Consider the following 23,978-nt stretch of genomic DNA (forward strand, 5'->3'; position numbering starts at 1 on the left):
AAAGAAAGAAATAACAACAACCTAATAGAAAAAAAAAATGGGCAAAGGATAAAAGCAATTACTAGAAAAGGAAGTACAAGTGATCCTTACTTAAAATACAAAAAGATTAATAACCTTACTTAAAATAAGAGAAATGCAATGAAACTCATGATCAGATGCCGTTTTTCACCTATCAGACTAGAAATATAAATGATGAGGGTATGGGAAAATAGGTAATCTCATACATTATAATAAAAATATAAATTGGTACAACTTCTATGGAGTGCAAATTGTGTTGATTAAAATTAAATATAATCATATTCTTTGATTCTGCAAAGGAAATTTTTCACAAACACACGTGCAGTGTGGCTCCCTTTCTTCAGTATACATGGACATTGTCATATAAACTGCAGTAGCCATCTTGTAATTGTAGAGACAACATCATGGCCAAACAAACCCAATGAGCATAGCAGAGTGAAGCAGTGGAAAGCATTTAGGCCCTCACTGATATTACTAAGCTCCCTATCATACTCTACCTAGAGTTCGCTTGCATCTGAACTTCTATAAGATAATCAGCTTTTCCATTAAGTCCTATTTGAATTGGAATTTCTGTTATTTACAGCTGAATGTATTCTAAGTAGATAAATATGTGTATAGCTTGTGTGTACATACGTGTATCATGTATATTTAGAGACACACATATATTTAATTTTGAATATGCTATCTACTAAATCGATTGTAACCATTTTCCAAATTTAGAATGTGTGTTATTTCCAATCTTAAAAATAATTAACTCTAGTTTTACATAAATGTTTGCATTTTGGGGGAAAAGATAAAATTTTAGAAGTGAAATCACCATTAGAATCCCTCAGGATCTTGTTACTGAACAACTTTTGAAAAATAAAACAAGGTTTATTTGAACAAAGAACAATTTGATAGGCAGCCCTCAGAACCAGAAGAGGTTGAAAGAACTCTGCTATGCAATGCAAACAGGCAGCCTTTATAGGCAGAAAATGGAAATGAAGTATAGAAACAGCTTGGTTGGTTATAAATCTGAGTTTTCCTTGTTTGGACGTGGTTTGGTCAGTTGCCTGCCTGAGACTGGCTGAAACTCACCTGCTGTGATTGGCTGACACGCAGCTATTTGTTATAAAATATACCCCTAAGTCAGGCTTTCAGTTCGTTTACTTAGTAAGTTAGATTGCCCTTCAGTTACATAGGGAGGTATGGAGGTTGCCTCAGGCCAAATTTAGTTTAATGTTAAAAATTGGAAGGTACTGGGCAGGGCCCTTTTACAGCTAATGTACAGTGTAGAGTGTTTATTTCTGATCATGCTTACTAATAACGCCAGATATTAGCATAAAATTTAGTACAGTTGTAGGTAAAAGGATGTCATCTCATTTTAAGTTACATTTTTATCATTAGTGAGAATTAATAACGTGGTTTATGAAGAAGTTACATTTTTCCAGGATTCCGCTTGTCAGATCAGAATCAGAATAAAAAGATAGCAAGTGCAAGGGTCTAGGCTCAGGTATCAAATATGAAGAGTCAGTAAATACAGCCAGTCAGTCAGAACCTATTTCTACATCTTTTCACTTAAAGATCTCATGAGCTGATGACAGGAGACAATATGTTGGGAAGAGAGAGGCTTCAAACATTGGTATTTTTGTGATGCCCTCCCTCATGAGCTGAACTGTAAGGAATTAGAGATATTACACCCTTCCTAGAAGTTCAGACATTTAAAAACAGGGGATATGGCTATTGTACATCATTTTCTGTGTGAGGTCCATGGAGAGGAGCATCATTAGAGAGGTTCCCAATGATGTTGCATCTACAAAGTAGAAATGGTGATATAGCATGAGGAGGCTTCCGGTAAAAGCTGGTCAATTTTGTAAGAAATCAAAAGTTACAGTTTTGCACACCTGAGTTAATGACTGTGAAAAATTGTACCTCTACATTTGTATTTCTTACATTATGTATATAACCATCTTAGTCATTTATTAGTCGTGCACCTCTCTGAGTCTCAACTTCCTCATTTCCAAAATGGAGATAATAGTTCCTATATAATGTGATTTTCTTCTGTAAGTCATACTCATGGATCTTGTCCAATTTCCTGTAAGTAATTTATTCCTTATTAAGCTTAAGAGGATATATGAGGGCCAAATACACTAACCAGGTAATGTACTAGGTAAGGCTGTGTCAATATACATATGGCCAGATTCCAGCCACTGTCCCGATTGCTGCCCTGAGATGACACTGCTGTCTTTGGCCAGGATGAAGAGTCTTTGGTCAAGCATCTGTCTGGTCAAACATCTGTCTGGTCAAGTTGGATAGGGCTCACTATTCGTAGTCCACACGCTTCTCTCAGTGAAGGAAGGATTTCTGCTGGCCCTGCAGTTGCAGAGCTATTTCTCCCATAAGAAACTTATTTGGTGCAATTTGTTTCAGTCACAGGTATGCACCCTGGCCGATGAGAAGATAGGAATCTCTTTGGGTTTGCATCAGTCCTACGCAACTTTGGTGGAATTCTGTCTGACTGGTGCCATAAGGAACTTAGGTTCACTGTAAGACACAGGTCTTGGTAGATTCTAGACTTTGGGACAATTTTACTGGCGTATCTACAGACAAGGCATATCTACAAGTAGGGAGGAGTACACTCATCTGCTTTTCTTTACTATAATTTTTATCTCAGGGCACCTGGCCTCGTTCAGAGCCCAATATGATCTGGTGTTCCTCAGTAGAATTCTTAACCTAGGGTGCAGGCAGCCATATAATTCACTCCATTACTTGAGTTGCCTGAAAAGTATGCAGTTTTTCGGGAAGATACTCTTGAAGCTTGAAGCCTAGCAATTGCCTCAATGACCACTCAATTGTTTCCATGTAACAATTTTGATTTTCTCCCATAGTCACTTTAGTGTGCTCAGTAAACTGGTGTTTTATGCTTGATTGTCACCTTCAGAATTCTATCTCAGCATTTTCAGGATCTCATGACATCATGTAGGCATACTTTCTTGTATAGACATGTTTTTTTTTTTTTTTTTTTTTGGCTGGTTGAGAGGTAATGTCAAGGTTCTGAGTTCCATGGGAATAGAGCCAAGAGACATTTGGCTTCTTAGACTTAGTGTCCGTGGGAGCAGATCTGAGAAAATCTTATGGAGGATCTATGGCCCAAACCGCATAATCAAATTTTGTTCTGAATAGTGTCCTTCATAAAATGTTAAAGAGAAAAAACCCTTAACACTTGTAGGAAAAGGTTTCTTAATAGAGTAATCTTGAATGGTTGGGATAACAAATTAAAGGGGTGAATTAGTGATTTAATCTTTTTTACATTTTTGGCTTAAAGTTACCATTAAGATAAATTGAGTCAAATATAGCTGTTAGCCTATCTCAGGAGACGTTTTCAACAGATCTCATTAGGATCAGAACCTGGTATTATGTTTTACATTTCTATAAATTAATGCTAGTGAATAATATTTTGCCTATAGTGCATATATGGAACTAATAAAATTACATTTTATTAAAGTTGATTTTTAAGAAAGTATATGTGTGTGCTTATTTAAAACATCAGCTTTATTATGAAGCAGAAACAATAATATAATACTGTTAAAAACCTTTCTTTCTTATAGTAATCCAAAAGTGGAATCAATGAAAACAAAGCATGTGTGCCTTGCATCATTGCCAAACTATACAGTTCCATATCAGGAATACTTAGTGTAATGTTAAACCTGACATAAGCTAGTCAACCTTTATAAATTATCTTATTAAGGAGTTATCTGTCATTATTATATATACCTTTTATGCCTGTCAGATAAATTGGGCAGCCTCATATGTAAAATCTTACATTCAAGAACATCTTGTGTTCTTGACAGGATGTGATACTAATGGAAGCATTTTGATGCGTAATCTAGGAAAGTATATTTAAATATTCCTTTTGTCTAGTGTTTTGAATGGCAACCAAGATAAACATGCTATAAACCATGCATGCTATCTGATGTAAATATACTCATTTTCCAAATACTTCCTCTGCAAAATGCCATCGAGGCATGAATGGTACTAAATTTAGTACCATTTTTCATTGCTCCACATCTTACTCAGGGATGACCAAAATAGTATAGTTTGCTTTGATATGTTTTGCAGTGTGTAAACTGGAACTGAATGACCATGCAAATGAAATTTCAACACTCTATATCACATCCCAGACCAGTCATGACTTGCCTATCATTGCCTATAGTTTCATTTCTTAGTTATATTATTGGTAGTACTCAGGTGCTTTATTTTAAAAAGTGATCATTTGATATTTGAAATGGATTTTATCATATCGTTTAATCAATATTTGAATTTATATTTATATTTATATATAATTAATATACAAATAGAAATTATTGAAATGACATTTATATTAATTATAAACTATTTAGCAATATTAACACATAGAATTTTAATTATCTTCCCTGTTAAACTTAGTCACTGCTTTATAACTAAGTTACTAAACTGATGGAGGGTAGAGGGGTAGAGTGGAGGGATCACTTAAAAAATATTTATATATGTTATTGCACTTAAGGATTTCTAGGTACTTTACAACTGTTTTGCAATTCAGTTTGAAAATTGGTGCCCCCAAAGTTCTGTTAAGTGTACCAGTTTCATTAAGTGGTAAGAAAAAAATGTAGCTTCCTTGTGTCTCTGTGGCTTCAGTAGAACTTGTAACTCTAGGACCGTATACCCTTGCCAACTGCAATGCATTTGGAAATTGAACCTATGAAAACATATAAATAGTTTTCAGGTCAAGATAAAGAGAAATGAAACAGATATAACTAGTCCTTGCTTTCGTATGTGTAAAGCAACTTGACCAGAACCAATTTAATAGGAATTTAACTCCTGAGAACCAGAGTAGCAGACCTAAAATTCCTCAACCAAACTTTTGTGCTAAACCATTAGACTTTTATGATAAAGTGAAAATGAGAAATCCAGAATTAATCATTAGAATAAAAACTGTTGTGTCTTTCAAAAAATGTGAAAACACTTTAATATAAGTTATGTCGTTTCTACAAATTAAATGTAAGAAATAATTTCATTTACTCATAGTACAATAAATTTGATTAACAAAATCCCAATTTACAAAACAGAAGTAAATAAATGCAGAAATATATTCATTATCAAATTATAAAATAAAAGTAACAGTTATTGTTGAGACAGCATCAGTTTTTTCTTCATTTCAGATAATAGAGTCAATTATTTTGGTATGCTTAGTAATATTTTTGCAAGTATTAAAATAATGGAACGTTGAGATTCAAACACAATGACAGTAAACCAATGAAATTTCAAAGTCACATTATACAGCCATCATGAATCCATAAGTGAATGTTAATCATGTAAAAAAATATAAAATGTTTGTAATATAATCATCTAATTATTAACATATGGAGTTTTAAGACCACTATTTAATCTGCTAATTTGCTCTGAAATATAAGTAGTTGCTTTTCTGTGATGCATGACATGTCTTTGTGCCTTCGTACTTAATTTGAAATGTCCTTAGTGTAAAAATATACCAAAGTAAATAAAAAATGAGACACTTATTTACAAAACAATATTGTATACATATTATATAAATGCACTGTTTCAGTCTTTTTATACAATATTGATAGAGTCGATCATTTCTATTATTTTACCATAAAAACTGCAGTGTTGCAAAGGCAGTGTTGTAATTTTCCAAAGACAAAATTACATACTTCTCCAAGTATGTTATTTTGACATTTTGATAAAAACAAATACTATTTGACTGCCTTTTAAGACAACGCAGTTTCTCCAAGTATGCTACAGAATTGAAAGCCAACCTCTAGAAAAATGATTCTTCTTACATTAAAGAAAATCCATTCCTCATTTGGAGGTGTAGGAAAATGCACCTGAAGAAAAGAGAAACTTACTATTTTACTGAATGTTTTTTATGTGATAAACCTGGTAGCCTCAGACATTCAGCCTATTGTATTAGCACCATTGGCATGGATTGTTAATGTACTGTGTCAATTCGATAGGAATGGAAATTGCATATGCTGCACCATCCCTATTTTTGTGGAATTTTATCTTACCAAGTATGCTACCATACAATATAAATTCAAGTGTTTAAGGATGATTCGAATGATGGTATATAACAATCCTGCATTTTACCAATACTGTATGTAGATTTTTCTGTAAATATTAAACAAAACTGTAAAGAAATAGACTTTAAAGCATGCTCCTTTAATTCATCAGAATGCAAGGAGAATTGCTTTCATTTCCTCGCCGATGTTGTAATATACAGGAACATAAATGTAATTTGATCTCCTTCTAGCTCAAAAACTCTGGAAATCATAAAACTTTATTGTATGATTTGTTTGGATGGTTAAATGCCAACCATTGCATATATTCCCCCTTTTAGTTTACATACTGTAGCTTATGCTTAAGTGACTGTAGGATACTCTAGGCCTATAGCCTGTGGTATTTAATTTCACAGCTTCAAAATTGTTGAGGGGAAGACCTTCCATGTTTTAGGAAGTTATGAACACTTAATATAAATCTCATGAGCACCCGCAGCGGTCTACTACCATGGCTGGAATTTTCCCATATATTATTTGTTCTTTGCCATTAAAATATAGCATATTAATTGGAGACATCTTTGTGGGAGTACAGCAAGGGCCTGCTGAACCTCTGGGGTTTGCTTGGTGTACCAGATGAGTATGAGGATATTTTTGTAAAAATACAAATTCACACTCTCCAGAGCAGTAATTGGCCTTATATCTTTTAGGAGCGATAATCCAATCCCATCCAAAAGCTTCAAAATCCACAGTTAGAGGGTAACGACAGCATCGTGATTCTGTTGAGTGTTCATCACAGTCAAGACCAAAATCCCTTCTGGATCTTTTTGGTGTGTCTGTTACCTTGACCTCTAAAAAGGGATTCTGTTTGAAAAGGAAAGGACAATCAGTAATGTCAATAGACCTGGAAACACTTTTCTACCTACCTTAAGAAGTCATTGTTGAAGAAATAAACTAAGAATTTTGCTCATACCACATTTATTTTTAAAAGGCACAGCATTAAGGAATGTTAATTTACACTAGACTTGATGTTCCCCTTATGTCTCAAAAGAATTTAACAGAAATACAAATTCCCCTGAGATCAGTTCCATGTCTTTTTAATTTTTATTTTTCCAAGTTTGAGTACCAGACTGCCTGGCACATAATGGATGTCCTGAAAATATTTATGGGAAGAAAGGGAGGGAAGGACAGGAGAGAGAGGAGAAGAAGGAGAAGAGGGGAATGAAGGAAAGAGCTGAGCTGCCTCTCTTCTTGCTTCCTGATTAAATATGTTGGCTAAATATGCCTAGTAACTCCTGGAGGGGTAGGTATAGTTATCCATCCTCCATTCTCTAGGTCCTCACTCAGGAAAACTAGGACAATAAAGCCAGGGCAAAATAGGGAAGGACAAATTCAGAAGAAGAGACGATGATACTTCCTTAATTCTTTCACTGGAAAATGTTTCTATTCAGATATTTAAAAATTTGTTGGTTCTGTCTCTGCCCCAGTCTTTTAATGCATTTGAGACTTCGGTTCCCTTTACATGAAAAAATCTGAGGAATACAACATATTAACCACTGGTCATATGATCAATTTTGATCATTAAAGTGCTACCTATGAAAAGGAACACTTTCTTAAATAATTGACAGTAGTTTTTAGCCCGTATCTAAATGAAAATAGCTCTGGCAGTATTATTTAAGACTGTCAAAAATAATAATATCATTTGAGTCATTAACATTTAAAGTAGCATATATAAAGGAAACTAGATCATTTAGAAAATTGTATAGTCTTTTAGATACCTGCACACGTATGTTTATCACAGCACAATTCACAGTTGTAAAGATATGGAACCAGCCTAACTGCTCATCAGCGGATGAATGGATAAAGAAAATGTGGTATATATATACAATGGAATACTATTCAACCATAAAAAAGAGTGAAGTAACGTCTTTTGCAGCAAATTAGATGGAGCTGGAGGCCATTATTCGAAGGCAATGGAAAACCAAATACCATATGTTCTCACTTATAAGTGCGAGCTAAGCTAGCTAAGCTATGGGTATGCAAAGACATACAGAGTAGTATAAGGTATTTTGGAGACTCAGAATGGAGAGGTGGGGATGAGGGATTAAAAACTACATATTGGGTACAATATACACTACTTGGAGTGATGAGTGCACTAAAATCTCAGACTTCACCACTGTACAATTCATCCATGTAGCCAGAAACCACTTGAACCCCCAACATATTGAAGTAAAATGTGTGTGTGTGTGTATATATGTATATACATATATATGTATAATAAAAAACTAAAGATGAAAAAATAAAAAATATTGTATAGTATTTTAAAGAATGTTTTATTTAAAGTAATTCTGATCTGCTAATTATTTCATCTTTATAACTAAGATCATTGTAAGATTACGAGGGTAACAAGTTTATTGTTTGTAAGTATGATCTTTTGTAAATTATGTCAATAGATGAATATAAAAAGATGTGATCACATTAAGTATTTGAAAACAGAAGTAAACAGAAATTTAGGTAGGCCAGAAGAGTAACCCTAAATTTGTACTAGGAATTAAAATGGTTTTTATTAAATTGTATAATATATAAGGTATTGTCATTTACTTGGCCTGATACTAAGTTAGTTGGCCTTCTGTAAGTAAACTTTTGCACAAGAATGCCAAGGCAGCTCAGAAATAAGCTAGGTGGCAAAGGTTAACCAGCCTGTAAATTGAAATTTTATTAGGAGTATTCCATAAAGAAATATATACACACATCAGTGCATCAACATCCTACAAATAATGAACATATTTATCATGAGGAATCTTAAATATATTTAATAAAATGTAAGCCTATAAATATCACTCTTAATTTCTCTGAATAAAACATTTTAATTATAAAATTTTAAAAGGTTTTTTTTTTATCTGTTTTATGCTAAGCCAAACATTTTTAACACATTTGGCACCCTTCTGGGAGAAAAAAAAAGTTTTGATTTGTTTGTATATGTAGTAAAATCCACTATATAGAGTTAATATTTTAATTCATATAGTCATGTATCATATTAATGAAAAGCACTTTATATTTCATTCCCAATTCAAAAGAACTTCTTAAGAAGTAAGAAGTATGGTATAGTTGTTTTCTAAAATCTTCATGCAAAGTAAGAATATCAAAGGAGTGTTTCATAGGATATGAAATTGGACACCTACTTTTATTGGGTACAGGGCTACCATTGGGGTAAGATACCTTTGTCTGGCTTATGAGCTTAGGGAATTTGTAGCTATTTTCCACTATTGTTTATTCATATTATGAATAAAAACATAAGGTTATTACAATGTTATTTTCAGTTATCACTTACCAGCCCATCTTCTCCTGGTCCTGGGAAGGTTACAGCAAGATCATGACCATTCTCATCTAAAGCTTTTATTTCAATGCCTAAGTTGGATTCAGGTTGTTTGAGCCAATTTTGCAACACTGTCTTCACATCAATGCTCTGCCAAATACCAGTGCCTGGGTTCATGTCAAGTTTCAGAGATCGGATTCCAGTATACCTTGTACCGTCTTTCATAGGTTTGATGAGTCTCAGGATTTGCACAAACACTGTTGTAGGAGTCTCGACGGGTCTCAAATATATCCATAGTTGGGCCTTTACCACTTTATTGTATTGTATTTTAGAGCTAAATTTAAAGAAGCAACACATGGGTTTTCCATCCACTCGGATTAAAAAATCAGCTATAAATGAATAAGATAAGAAGAGTTACTGAAATTATTTCCCATTAACAAAACCCCTCCATATTAATAGTTGAGCATTAAAAAAAAATTAAGATAATGTATGCCTATGCAGTCTTTTAAAATGAAATACTGTGTGGAACTTTATAACTCAGCAAGAAATGTGAAAGAAAATAATTACCCTAGCTTTTCAGAATTTTTCAGATGTATGTATTTTCAGCTGTTCATCAGGAATCTATTCCCCTTCCAGAGAACTATGGACAAAGGAAGGTTCTATGAAGTCATGAACACTGAATGAAATTTTAAAATGATGATGATTAGAGAGAACAAGAGTCACTGTGGAGGAACAACCACTTAGAATTCTTTGGGAATCTGAGTAGTTACACTTACTGAGCAGCTGTACCAATCAGTCTGGAAGAAGGAACCCTTCCCCCAGGCCTGAATTACCTGGGGACAAGACACACTGAGCAACTTACTGAGCCTCGGGAATTAGTAGAAAACACAATACATCTGTTACATTTTGGCTTTGGAATAGCCTTTTAAAGGAGCAAAACTAAGCAGGTAATTAACACAAAAATTTTGATGTTATATTCAGGCTATCTCAAAAGTTCCAAAGTATTGTCTTTAGGAAGCCAGGCTGTCATGTAAGCACAAGCACTAACAATTTCCTTTATTTTGGTTTTCCAAAATTGTCTAGAAAAGGCAAATCTACTCCAGATCTATTTGATAGCAGAGTCTTAAATGGAAATTCTTTGCTGCATCATAACCTGATTACTTAATAAGGGAAATAATATTTTAAAACTGTTTTGAATCTTGTTTAAAGTATATAAAGCATTGTATTAAAGCAAGATAACAGATAACACAAAATTTTTCTTGCCATGCCTTCTCTGTCAAGGTGCCTGTTTCTCTTTCCTGGAGAAAGTATTCTTTGGAGCTGACTGCAAATGGAATTGTATGAAATATGTTATCTGTCACAAGCAAAGTAGATACTACAGGTAAAAGCCCTCCCTCTCAGGAAGAATAAAATATTTTAGAAGGTTGTTAGGCACTATGCCTGCTTGGAAGTACACAAACTGGGTACTCTCAACAATAGTACTATGGTAAAGGTACAAGGAGGACTTTGTGAGTCATAACCTACCCAATTAAAATGTTTATTTCTTAGGCATTTTCTAATATTTAGTTCATGATAATTATTATGCTATGTTTACTTCATTGTTGTTCTTACTAATATATTAAGATACTTAATTTTTCATACTCTTTACTGTAATAGCTTTCAAAATTAAATTTTTAACTGTGAAGAACAAAAAAATACTGTAAGAGTTTCAAATGACAGAAATCACTTTAGGTTTTCAGCAGTGCTCAAGTAAGCTTAAACATCCAACAAGTTTCTTTTTTTTCTGTTATTAGTGAAACAAACTTATTTTACACAACCAAATACAATTATAAAATTTAATGTAAGTTTTTAACATTGCTTGTAGTATCTCTCAGTCCTTGCCTTGGTGGTATTACTGTGAAAGCATAAGCCTGCTATCTATATTTTCCTTATTAAACTAATGCTATGCAAGTATTTTATTTTTTAGCTTTTTGTCTCTATAAGAAAACAAATAATGCAGCAGATTTTTGTCTCATTAATATATTCTCATGAAATCTTGAAAAAGAGAAACTCTTTTCCTTTCTACTTACATACAGGCCAACAGCTTGTTAAAAGAGACTGAAAATAGATCTGTTTCTCATAAACACTAGAACAACAGTCAGCAGAACTGTTGATATACACTAATAGGACTACTTACACTCTGTAGGCATGGTAATGATTGTTTCCGTTGTAGCGTGATAATCGTCATCTTCTAAAGAGCCATCGCTGCTGTCATCCCTCTGGACATCATACTGATCAATCAGTTCCCGGAGTGGAGGAGCTTTGGGTAAAAGTTGTCTTATAGCATCTTTGCTGATGTTAGGAGCTGTTTCCAGACGAAGTTTACTGAGGATTTGTATTTTAATGGCTTCTATTCTTGAAGATTTAGTGTTTTGTCTCCAAGTACATGCATTACACAGCCCCTCTTTTTCCACATTTTCTTTTTGCTCACTGTTCTCATTTAGATCCACTGGACCAGCAACAATCAGCATAAACAGGTAAATATAAACACAGAGTTGCAGTTTTTGCATGGTTTTAAAATCAATATAATCTTTTTTCTTGTTCTTATTTCTTCCTTTTACTTTTCTTTTGCTTTTGAGTAATGCCGAGCAAAATTTTAATGCATGTACAGTCTGAGAGACAACTTGCCACACCAGTGAATCTTTTATACTGTATTCCAAGTGGCTTTTTATATTCCAACTTAGATGAGACAAGTGTCGTCAGGATCTATGATTGGCTCTTGCTCCACAATGAATCTCGCTGTCAGAGGTTAAAACCCTGTCTGTCACAAGTCACCAAGCAGTATTTTGTTACAGTCAAGGGTGAGCTGATTCATTTGACTACTTCATAAAAGGAATAAATCCACAAATAATAAAAGATATTTGTGACATTTGAAAAACAAAAGTCTATGTTAGCAATAATATAAACTGCACTTAAATCTGATTAATCCTTACACAACTCTTATAATTTAAATAAGTCAATTTTAATTTACACTACATAGTTAAAATATGAAATATTACTTCCTCAAAAACTAAAATGATTTTATATTGTTTAGGCAAGCATTTGAAGTAAAAATATTTTTATTTGTTGTATTAAATTATTTTTAGTGCCAAGTAATTAGGAAAATAAAAATTAGGAAGACCTGAATTAAAAGTTAAGATTATGATACTAGTAGAGAATTTTCATCTATAATTTGAGAAACTTGTTTTCTGACTAAATTCTTAGTAAATATTGCAAGTCATTCTTATTATGATATATTGTGCATGGAATTATTTTTACATAGTTTAATGTCTTTTATTAATATGAAAATTTTACTGAACTTTTGACTGAGTGCTACTATTTCCTATTCTAAAGATGCAGATTATTCTCAGAAGATGTGTTTCTTCGTTGTTTATTACCAAGAGGATAATGTCAGCTAGTAGAAAAATCTCTGAACATAGAATAAGATAATGAACTTTATAACTGGCATGGCAGAGCTTATTACAGTTTGCCTCAGATTTCTAGCAGTAAATTTCCAGAGAGTAAAAAGTGCAGTATCTCTTCTCTATAAATTATATCAGAATATTGTGAGCACATAAAAGAGAAAGAGCATCATGATAAAGGGGTGACCTTTTGTTGTTTCCCAATACTGTGATATGTTTTCACCCCTTTGCCAATTTCTCATTTTGACCAGAGGGCAGACACCTGGCAGGGATTTGGGGTAAAGTCTGGGAGCAGAGAATAGAGCTTTTTGTTCTCTAAATTTAAGTGGCCTCTGTAGGGATCAAACGTTCAACCTTAGCTTTGGGAGCCACAAGATCTAGTCAAATGAACTATTAAAGAACTAAGCAAACATAGCCAGCAAGAAACAGAAGATATTTCCAGGCCAAAGGAGATTTCTTTTTCCTACTCCTTTTTGGGAAGCTAAGGACTCCTAAGAGATTTAATCCATTACATTTTGTTTTCCAAGAGAATACAGTGGCTCATATCAAATATTTATTTTAAAGTCACTACCATTTTTGCACACTGTACACTAATTTACTGCCTCGGTGCACTAAAATGCAACGCAGTAGCCTGAAAAGTTAATGCATTTTCATCAAATTCTTAAGAGGTATCTACATCTCTTGAGAAAAAAATGGCCTTACATAATGCATTGGATTTGCCCATCATTAAAGATTAAGGAAAACCAGACACAAACCAGATGCCCTGAGGATTTCAGATACTCTTTGTTATGGGACAATATTAGATCTGGCTTCTAAGGTTTTATTTGTTTGGTAAATTCATTTTTTAATGTGTAAATCTTTGAAATGTTATGATCATTGTAACATATGCATCTATACAGTTGCAAGTAAGTCAAACTTTTTTTTTTTTTTTTTGAGACGGAGTCTGGCTCTGTCACCCAGGCTGGAGTGCAGTGGCCAGATCTCAGCTCACGGCAAGCTCCGCCTCCCGGGTTTACGCCATTCTCCTGCCTCAGCCTCCGGAGTAGCTGGGACTACAGGCGCCCGCCACCTCACCCGGCTAGTTTTTTGTATTTTTTAGTAGAGACGGGGTTTCACCGTGTTAGCCAGGATGGTCTCCATCTCCTGACCTCGTGATCCGCCCGTCTCGGCCTCCCAAAGTGCTGGGATTACAGGCTTGAGCCACCGCGCCCGGCCTCAAACTTTTTTTTTTTTTTTAATATGCTTAGAATTGCATAGCAGTTGAATTGAGAACTCAGGCTCTGGAGTCAGATAGACCTGAGTTCAAATCTCAACTTTGCCACTTCTAACTATATGATCATGGATGAGATACTTAACTTCCCTAAACTTTAGCTTCCTTATAGGGTTTTGGGGAATATAATTTAATAATGCATGTAAATTGCTGAATGTAACACCTGTCACATAGTAAGTAATTGATAACTGGCACTTGAGTGCTTGCTCTTTGTTTTATGCAGAAGGATTTGAGATTATGCTGAAAATTATGCTCCACATGAACTAGAACTGCTTCAGGTCATAGCTGCCAATTATCAGTCACAAAGTCTACCTTTCTAGATCTGTGAGGCAAGTAAAAATTTCTAAGGCAGCCAGGTTACAAGACATGTTCCAGCTCTTCATTCTTACTACCTGGAAAAAAGTGAACAAAGGTTGTCATTTCCACTTACAGACAATTCTCATTATTCATGATTTCTGTATTCACAAATTTGCCTACTTGCTGAAATTTATCTATAAAACTCAATATTCCTAGCTCTTTTTAGTCATTCACTGGCATTCACAGAGCGGCAAAAATTTGAGTCCTATCTGACGCACAGGTTCCCAGATGAGGTCAAACAAGGCAGGATTCCTTATTGTTTCAGCTCTCATACTATAAACAAATTCCCTTTTTCCAGTCTATTTAGTGCCATGTTTTCACATATTTTGTGCTTTTTTTTATTGCTCCTGTTACTGATTTTGCTTTTTAAAAATGGCCCCCAAGCATAGTGCTGACGTGCTGTGTGGTGTTCCTATGTTCCTAATCACAAGAAAGCTGCAATGGAAAGTAGCATGGTGGTTGCCAGGTGCTGGGTAGGGCACTGAGGGGTAGTTACTGTGTGATAGATAGAGAGTTTCAGTCTGGGAAGGTGAAAATTTATGAAGACGAATGCTGATGATGGTTACACAACAGTGTGAATGTGCTTAATGCCACCGAACTGTACACCTAAAAATAGTTAAGATGCTAAATGTTATGTATATTTACCACAATTTTAAAAGGCTGTGATACGCCTAAGGGAAAAAAATTCTTATGAAAAAATGCATGTGCTAGATAAGCGTCATTCAGGCCTGAGTTATAGTGCTGTTGGCTGTGAGTTCAGTGTTAATGAATGAACAATATATATTAAATAATGTATGTATAAACAAAAACACACATAAAGCAAGGTTATATATTGATTGGTTGATGAAAATGTTATGACCAGAGGCTCAACTAACCTTGTTTTTCCCCTAGGAACAATAATTCAATATTTGCTAACTCAGTGTTGGCAATGACTTTATAGAACATAACTACTATGAATAGGGAGAATTGACTATATCTAATCAACTTCTCTGGAGAACAGTATTGAATGGGTGAAGATGTACTGAAGAAATTTAAATAAGTTTTATTCCTTCTCCAGTGGCAGTGATTGCAACCTTCCCAAGGCCCCAGAATAGAAGGGCTTACCAGCTCTAGGAACCTTCAAATGTAGTCTGATTTCTGGAGACCCAGTTCTGGCAGTTCTTATCATAAAGGAGACAGGAAGTACTGCATCATTAAGGTGAGTGGGTAGAGAAGAATTCCTGCTAGTTGACTGGGAGAGCTGCGTCTGTCAGCTTGTTGGTTTTGTCTTAAGTTAGCCATCTCTAAAAGCCGCTTCTCACAGGACTCGGAATTTAGGTCGTCAAGGCAGTATCTCACAAGACTTGTATGGTTCGTCTTTGTACTAGGTAGGCTGTTGTGGGCCTCATGTTTTCTGTAACCGTCAGTAAGGTGGCAAGCAAAACTCTCTCGTCTCTGTTACAAATACCCACTGGTTGTCTCAAAACAATGTTGAGGGTAGAAAGAATATTTTCAAAAAACAATTTACAGTTCTATTTTTCCAGAGTGTGAGATCTACTGAGTGTACTAATGTAAAGACTTGCCGGAAGTTTAACGATCGTGGCCAAAAAAAAGAAGGATGAGATTAGGAATTAGCACAAGAACGAATCATGAAAAATTCAACAGTTTTGGGCAAAAACTCAGAAAGTTTTATCTGATATCGCTTGCCATTAACTTGTGTTTACAGCTCTTTGGTATTACTCTATGCTGATTATTCTTAAAGCCAGAGAAAATCTGTATAGTACTCAACTCACATAACATCATGAGAAGATAATTGTCCCACATTGTTGATAACTGATTACCCATGCTTGCGATAGTTAGAAGATAAAAATTAACAAAAACGAAAATATTCTTGAGCTAGGTAGCATGAGTACAGGAACAGAAGGCAGGAGACCCAAAATATAGTTCCAGCTTTACTGCTGATGTTTTATGTAACCTTGAATAAGTCAGTTAGCAAACCCTTCATTTATAAATGTATGTATGTATGAATTCATGTATTAGTTTATGAAATATTTGAATGCCTATTTTGTACCTGACACTATGCTAGATTCTGAGGATAAAACAGCGAGCCAGACAGACACAATCACTGTCTTCATGAAACCTATGGACTAGTTTATTCATATGCAATATGAATAAATTTGATTAGGTGTGCCCTTTCCATTGAGGTTTATCCCCTAAAGCAGTGATTCTCAAAATTTTGGGTCTTAGGATTTGTTTACACTCTTAAAAATTATTTAGGATCCCCCAAATATTTTTTGTGTCAGTTATATCATTAATATTTAACACATTATATATTAAAACAAATTTTAATGTGCAGGCATACTCAAGCATACATTTTATTTGCTGACAGAGTCATGATGTCTTCATACATTATGGGGCCTCTGGAAAACCACTGTATACATAAGAAAGAATGAGCATGAGAAAGGCAAAAAACATCTTAGTATTATTATGAAAACAGGCTTTATTTCATAGACTCTCTGGAAGAGAATTGGGAAGCACCCCAGTGATCCCCAGACCACACTTGGAGAACCATACGCCCAAAGTGGTAATTTTTACACCACCTCAATTGAATACTTCCACCTTTAACCTGCAGTCCCCTCCTCCCAATACCTGTAGTGTTGCTTTTAATGAGACATCAAATATGGTAATTTTAAAACATTGTTTATTTAATAGTACATAATTATTGCAAAAAGCAGAAATGTAAATATTATTATAATCACCAACAGCAAACTTGTAGGCAGTCGAGAGGACATTTGCAAAACATTCGTCAGTTCTAGAGTATAGACTCAAATTAGTAGTCTTGAGGGATTTCTTATAGTCTTCAGATGGTGTTGAGGTGACTGTATTCATACTATGGCAATCCTCATAATAAGGTCCTAGTTAATAAAATTGCTGCAATCCATTGTCCTTTAGAGGTAGAATTAACTCAGGAATACTTCAAAATGCAATTTCTCCTCTCCCTCCTTCCCAAAATGGGAGCTCCAGTCTATTTATCATAGGCTTAAAATTTATCACAGAAAATAAAAATGAAGTTATAATTTGGCTTCCTCATTTTTTCTATTGAAAAAAGATACTAGGAGCCAGGCACAGTGGCTCACGCCTGTATCCCAGCACTTTGGGAGGCCGAGGCAGATTGGATCATTTGAGGTCAGAAGTTCAAGACCAGCTTGGCCAACATGGAGAAACACCATCTCTGCTAAAAATACAGAAATTAGCTGGGTGTGGTGGTGTGAGACAGAGTGAGACCCTGTCTAAAAACAACAAGAAAAACTAGACTCAAAGACTTCGTGTTAAAATTGTATAGATTGTCCACTCCTCGATTATTACAATTCTTATATGTTTGTGTTTTAATGTTTCTTTACTTGTCCTCTAATCCCTACCCTTCCACCCCCCAAATAGACTATGAGCTATTTGAGGGCAGAGAGTATTTTGTTCTTTTTGGCTTTTCAGCTCTTGGTCCACCACCTGGCACATAATTAGATGGGGAGAACAGTGTTTTTGTTTGTTTGTTGAGATGGAGTCTCGCTCCGTCACCCAGGCTGGAGTACGGTAGCACGATCTCGGCTCACTGCAACCTCTGCTTCCTGGGTCCAAGCGATTCTAGTGCTCCAGCCTCCTGAGTAGCTGGGATTACAGGCATGCACCACAACGCCTGGCTAATTTTTTTGTACCTTTAGTAGAGACGGGGTTTCACCATGTTGGCCAGGCTGTTTTCGAACTCCTGGCCTCAAGTGATCCACGCCCCTCAGCCTCCCAAAGTGCTGGGATTACAGACGTGAGCCACTGCATTCAGGCAGAACAGTGTTTTTTGAGTAATTGAACCACTAAATGAACAAACATCTCCTTAAATACCAGAACTTTCCAATTTTTCAGTCAGGTGTAGTTAGTGTATTTATAGACTTTCTAAGTGAGAGTGTTTTTAGTTTGTTCTGACTGTGGTTCATAGCATTTCTATTGACTCCCCTCTTCCTGAAACTGGCAGGACAGGTTGGTATCACAGGTCCCTGTTTTCTTGACGCTGCAGTAGTTCTCCAGTGGAGCACTGAGCACTTTGAGTATCCCAGTGCAGCTTTTGCATTTAATGATCGGGGCTACCTAGATCTGTGGCTACCCACACCACTTGACTCTTAACAGGGACCATGTTAGGGAGTTGCCATGCTGGCTATGACACCACTACTTAAGATGACCAGATCCCTTCCCCAACATAGGTTCATATTAAGTTTAATGAGTCTCAAAGGTAGCCAGAGTGTAGAAAAGAAGTCTCAAAAGGGGTGTGTGTGTGTGCATGCATGCATATGTGTATGTGTGTGTGTGTTTAAGGCAAAGACAGATCAATCTCCCAGGAGGGAGAAGTATGAACTGAGCATAATAATATTCATTATATTGGATGACTAGTTTGTTTTCTGCATGATGTTTTCACTTACTTTAGAACAAGCACATGGTTTCCAGAGCAGCTAACAATATAGATTGAATTGGCAAAACATTTATCTTTAGTTTTAGAATTTTTTAAAGTGAATGTTTCCAGTAACCAACCACTCCCTAAGAGAAAATCCTACAATTGTCAGGATTTTGTTTTTAGGGAACTGGAACCAGTAGCCTCAATACAGAGGATGTTTTGGCAAATCAAAAAAACAATATTTTTAGAATTAGGTTTTTAAATGTATAATCTTAAAACCATTTTTAAAAATTTTAACTCTCTTTACTCCATTGGTGGTTTGAAGGTAGTAATAGCCTTAGAAAAATTTAGTTCTTACCGTATTTCCTTGGAATTGCCTAAAACATAGTTTTTCATAATTCACAGAGGACTGGCTTTCAGAGAGCCATTCCATTTCCAAATTCTTTTGTAAATTCTTAGAAACAAGTCTTTTAAAATATATTCATGTGTTCATTTATACATGTATTTGTTCATTAAACACTTATTGTGCACCTGGTTTATGATAGGTACTATGCCAGGAATTGGAGACAGAAAAAGATGATGCTGTTTTTGCCTAAGGGAAATAAAAAACTTTAGGGCTGTAGGAGTTTAAAGTTATTCTATCCACTCTATTCATAAAGAGATGGAGAAACTGAGGCCCAGAGAGAGGTTATGTGATTTAAATTAGAATTAAATGAAAAACAGTTTATTTAATTTGCAAAGGCAATTTGCATTGAAATACTTTTGAAGCACCAAGTACTTCTTTAACTTCTTTATGTTGAATTAAGAAATTTTTTAATGTTCTAAAATTAACAAATTAGGTCAGTGCTCAATTTCCTGGGTCAGTGCCATAGTGGTGCCCTTTGTTCTTGGACCCTATCCATGGCTCTGGCTTGGCAACTGAAAGATTCAATGAGCTGTTTTTGGCAATTAGTATAGGAGTTTTAATGTCTACTGACTAAATGTACTTTTGATGCCTATTTGCTAAGGTATTGGGGTCAGTGTTTTGTTATATAACATCATTATTTAGCTCAAATTTCAATATTTTAAATTATATATCTATATTCTTGAAATTTAACATTAAAAAGTCAGTAGTTTCTAGTTATTTTAACCACAGAGAGTTACAAAGAGTTATATCTTTGACTTTCTAATTAGTTCAAAAATAGATACAACCTTGACTTACAGTTTTAAAAAAAAAACCCTTTCATTTAATTAGATTTAGAATGAACATTCTGGCCCCTGCTGGGAGCTCTAAGAACTACATCACTTCTGCGGTCAATTTTTCTAATAAGAACTTCAGTTTAAACCTTGAGTTCAATGTGATGTATTTTCTCTCTCTCTCTCTCTCTCTTTTTTTTTTTTTTTTTTTTTTTTTGGTAACATTCAGAATCTGGCTGAATAAAATAAGTAAGTAAGTAAGACATTACTATGATTAAGACCCAAAATCTATGTTAAATATTGGATATTTTTAGATAACACAATGAATTTAAATCCCCAGTAATATAAGAAATTTTTCTGGAAACCTAATGTATTTTTTTAAATCTCCATTCAAACTCAGAAGAGAAATCTGATGGGAAGAACTGGTAAAATTCAAATACTTGATAAAGTATGGTATAGTAAGGACCCTTCGAATTTCATCAAATACTTATGAACACCCACTGTTTGGTTGTGGGTAAGCATTGAATGTACAGTCATGCACCGCGTAATGATCTCAGCAGACCACATAGATGAGGGTGGTCCTGGAAGATTATAATGGAACTGAAATATTCCTATGGCTTAGTGATGTCTTGATGATCCCAACTGAGTGTGGGCCTAAGCTAATGTGTGTGTTTGTGTCTTAGTTTTTAACAAAAGCATTTAAAAACCTTTATAAAAATTAAAAAATTTTTTAAATAGAAAAAGCTTATAAAACAAGGATATAAAGAAAGTAGGCTGGACATGGTGGCTCACACCTGTAATCCCAGTGCTTTGAGGGACCGAGGCAGGAGGATTGCTTGAGGCCGTGAGTTCAAGACCAGTTTGGGCAGTAGAGTGAGACCCCATCTCTACAAATAATAAAAGTGAAAAATTTAGCTTGGTATGGTGCCACACACTTGTAGTTCTAGCTACTCATTTTTTATCTTTTATATCATATTTTTACTGTACCTTTTCTATGTTATATGTTTAGATATACAAATGCCATTGTGTTCCTATTGCCTGCAGTACAATATAGTACAGTAACATGCAGTAGAGGTTTGTAGCCAAGGAGCAATAGGCTATGCTATGTAGCCTAGCTATGTAGTAGATTATACCATCTAGGTTTGTATAAGTACATTCTATGATGTTCACACAACAATGAAAATGTTATGTTAAATATGGTGTTCATACAACAATGAATTGTGTGCTTCATAAATATTAAATGTGAAAATATGTCAACAATAATACTGGTAATATTTAACAATATTGATATCATTAATATTAATTTGTATTATAAATCTTCATAAAATTAAAAATTTCTAAATTAAACTTTTGTAAAATGAAGGATGGGTTTATAATGTACACAAGAGGGAGATGTAGAACGAAATGATTAGGAGACTAGAAAGAAAAAGTCAGAAAAGATACACCAGACAGATGCTAACAAAAGAAAACTGGAGTCATGATATTAGTCACAGGTTTGAATTTAAGAGAGAAAGTGAAAAACAAGACAAGGAAATTTCATGATGGTAGAGGAAACACTCCACGGAGAAGATATACCTTTCATAAATCTTAAAGCATGGAACGATATCATAATAAAAATACATTTAAAAATGCAGAACTGCAAGAAGAAAGGGTAAGAAAAAAAGCAGTAGTAGCAATGCAGCCATAAAAAAGAATGAAATCATGTTCTTTGCAGCAATATGGATGCAGCTGGAGGCCATTATCCTAAGCTAATTAATGCAAGAACAGAAAAACAAACACTGCATGTTCTTACTTATAAGTGAGAGCTAAACGTTGGGAAGTCATGAGCATAAAGATAGCAAAATAGACACTGGAGAGTCCTGGAGGGAGGAAACTGGGGAAAGGGGAACCAGGGTTGAAAAACTAACTGTAGGGTACTAAGCTCACTACCTGGGTAGTGGGACCAATCATACACCAAAACTGCAGCATCACACAATATACCCAGGTAGCAAGCCTGCACCTCCTGAATCTAAAATAAAAGTTGAAATTAAAAAAAAAATAGTAGTAGCAGACTTTAATTCACTTCATGGATCAAACAGTTGAAAGTTAGTAAGGATATAAAGTATTTGAACAATTAAGTCAATGACGCTGATGAAAAAAGTTTGTATTGAATGCTATATCCTGACAACCAAAAATCAATCTTATTTTTTAAAGCCCATGAAACATTTACTAAATTGGCAAATATTGTAATGAATTTCCCAAATTAGAAATAATCCAGACCATATTCTCTGATCACAGTATAATTAAACAAAAATGAATAGTCAAAACAAAAAATCAACATCTCTTCTACTACTTGGAAATATAAAAATTGTTTAAAACCATCTTTGGTACAAAGAGGAAACAAAACTGATATCGCAGAATGTGTACAAAATAACAGCTAAAACATTGCATACCAAAACTTACAGGAGACAACAGCTGTGTTTAGCGGATATTCATAGCTTCAAATATGTATTGCTAAACAAGAAAGTATGAAAATCACACATTCTTTAACTTAAAAAGTTAGAAATCAAACCATAAAGTAGGCTACAAATTAAAGTGAAAGCTAAAACAAAACGAAAAAGATAAAATCATAAGTTGAGTCAGAAACAGCAAAGTAATCAAATTGATAATATAAATTTATAACTTTTTTAAAGAGAAAAAACACACTAGCTTAATTTATCAATATAAAGAATGTACAAATACTATAAATTAGGAAGGAGAAAGATAAATGGTTTACAGACAGAGAATTAAAAGAGTATACTGCAAAAGTATTATGGAAATAAATTTGAAGACCTGGAAGACCTGTATGAAATGAACATATGTAGATTTTCCAGAAAAAAACACAACCAGGAAGAAAGTGGAATACTCTGAAAAGTGCCAGTCTATAGATGATTCTTCCAAACCCTCAATGGACAGGTAATGGAGAACAGTATTTTTCAAAATAGTGTTTAGATATCAGCATTTTTTACAAAATAGAGTACATACTCAGAGTAAAGGACAAATAGAATTATGGGAAACTTTTGTCAGTGTATATAACAGGTCTCCTTTTGAAGTTGTGTTACTTACTGTGGGTCGCAATCAAAATATTAATACTCTAAAAGCTACCCTTCTAGAATTAAAATAATTAATAAAAATAAATATAGAAATAAATTTGAAGGCCTGTATGAAGCCCAGAAAAAAATTTTAGCTACCATACAATACTGAGTCCTCCTATTCAAGAAAAGGGTGTGTCTTTCAATTTATTATTTGAGATTTAATATTTTCTTTATGTTATAGGACCAGTGGTTCTTTACCCTGGTCGTACATTACAATCACTTAGTTTAAAAAACTGCAGATATCAGCTGGGTGTGGTTGTTCACGCCTGTAATCCCAGCACTTTGGGAGGCCAAGGTGGTGGATCACCTGAGGTCAGGAGTTCGAGACCAGCCTGGCTAACATGGTGAAACCCCACCTCTACTAAAATTACAAAAATTAGCCGGGTGTGATGGTACATGCCTGTAGTCCCAGCTATTCAGGAGGTTGAATCGCTTGAACCTGGGAGGTGGAGGTTGCAGTGAGCCAAGATTGTGCCACTGCACTTCAGCCTGGGTGACAGAGTGAGACTCCATCTCAGAAAAAAAAAAAAAAAAATGCAGAATATCTAGGCTCCATCACCAAAGATTTAATTAGTCTGGTGTGGAGCACAGGCATTGAGTATTAAGAGTTTAACCCCAAATAAACCAAACCAAATTTAAAATGCCTTTCTCTTTATTTTATAAATGCAATGTACTTTCCCATTCAAATATCGATACTTTTTAAAATATAACTATTTCAGAATAGCTAGGTAAATTTTTATAAGGAAAAGAAATGAGAGGGGAATATCACTAATGGATATGAAAACACTTTAAGGTGTAACAATTTAAAATGCACAGTTTTGAAGAATTTAAAAATAGAGAAAAGG

General features: G+C 34.6%; 1 protein-coding gene across 1 annotated transcript; it reads right to left on the reverse strand.

Moving 5' to 3' along the window:
• Nucleotides 1-4,974: 4,974 nt before the first annotated feature.
• Nucleotides 4,975-12,039, reverse strand: MSTN (myostatin). The gene is made up of 3 exons (XM_023212437.2): nucleotides 11,540-12,039; nucleotides 9,379-9,752; nucleotides 4,975-6,911 (listed from the first exon to the last, which is right to left on the reverse strand). The coding sequence occupies exons 1-3, from the start codon at nucleotides 11,910-11,912 to the stop codon at nucleotides 6,531-6,533; spliced, it is 1,128 nt and encodes a 375-aa protein (XP_023068205.1). The 5' UTR covers nucleotides 11,913-12,039; the 3' UTR covers nucleotides 4,975-6,530.
• Between the last annotated feature and the right edge of the window lie 11,939 nt (nucleotides 12,040-23,978).

The sequence above is a fragment of the Piliocolobus tephrosceles genome, chromosome 11 (assembly GCF_002776525.5).
Source record: "Piliocolobus tephrosceles isolate RC106 chromosome 11, ASM277652v3, whole genome shotgun sequence".
Lineage (NCBI taxonomy): Eukaryota > Metazoa > Chordata > Mammalia > Primates > Cercopithecidae > Piliocolobus > Piliocolobus tephrosceles.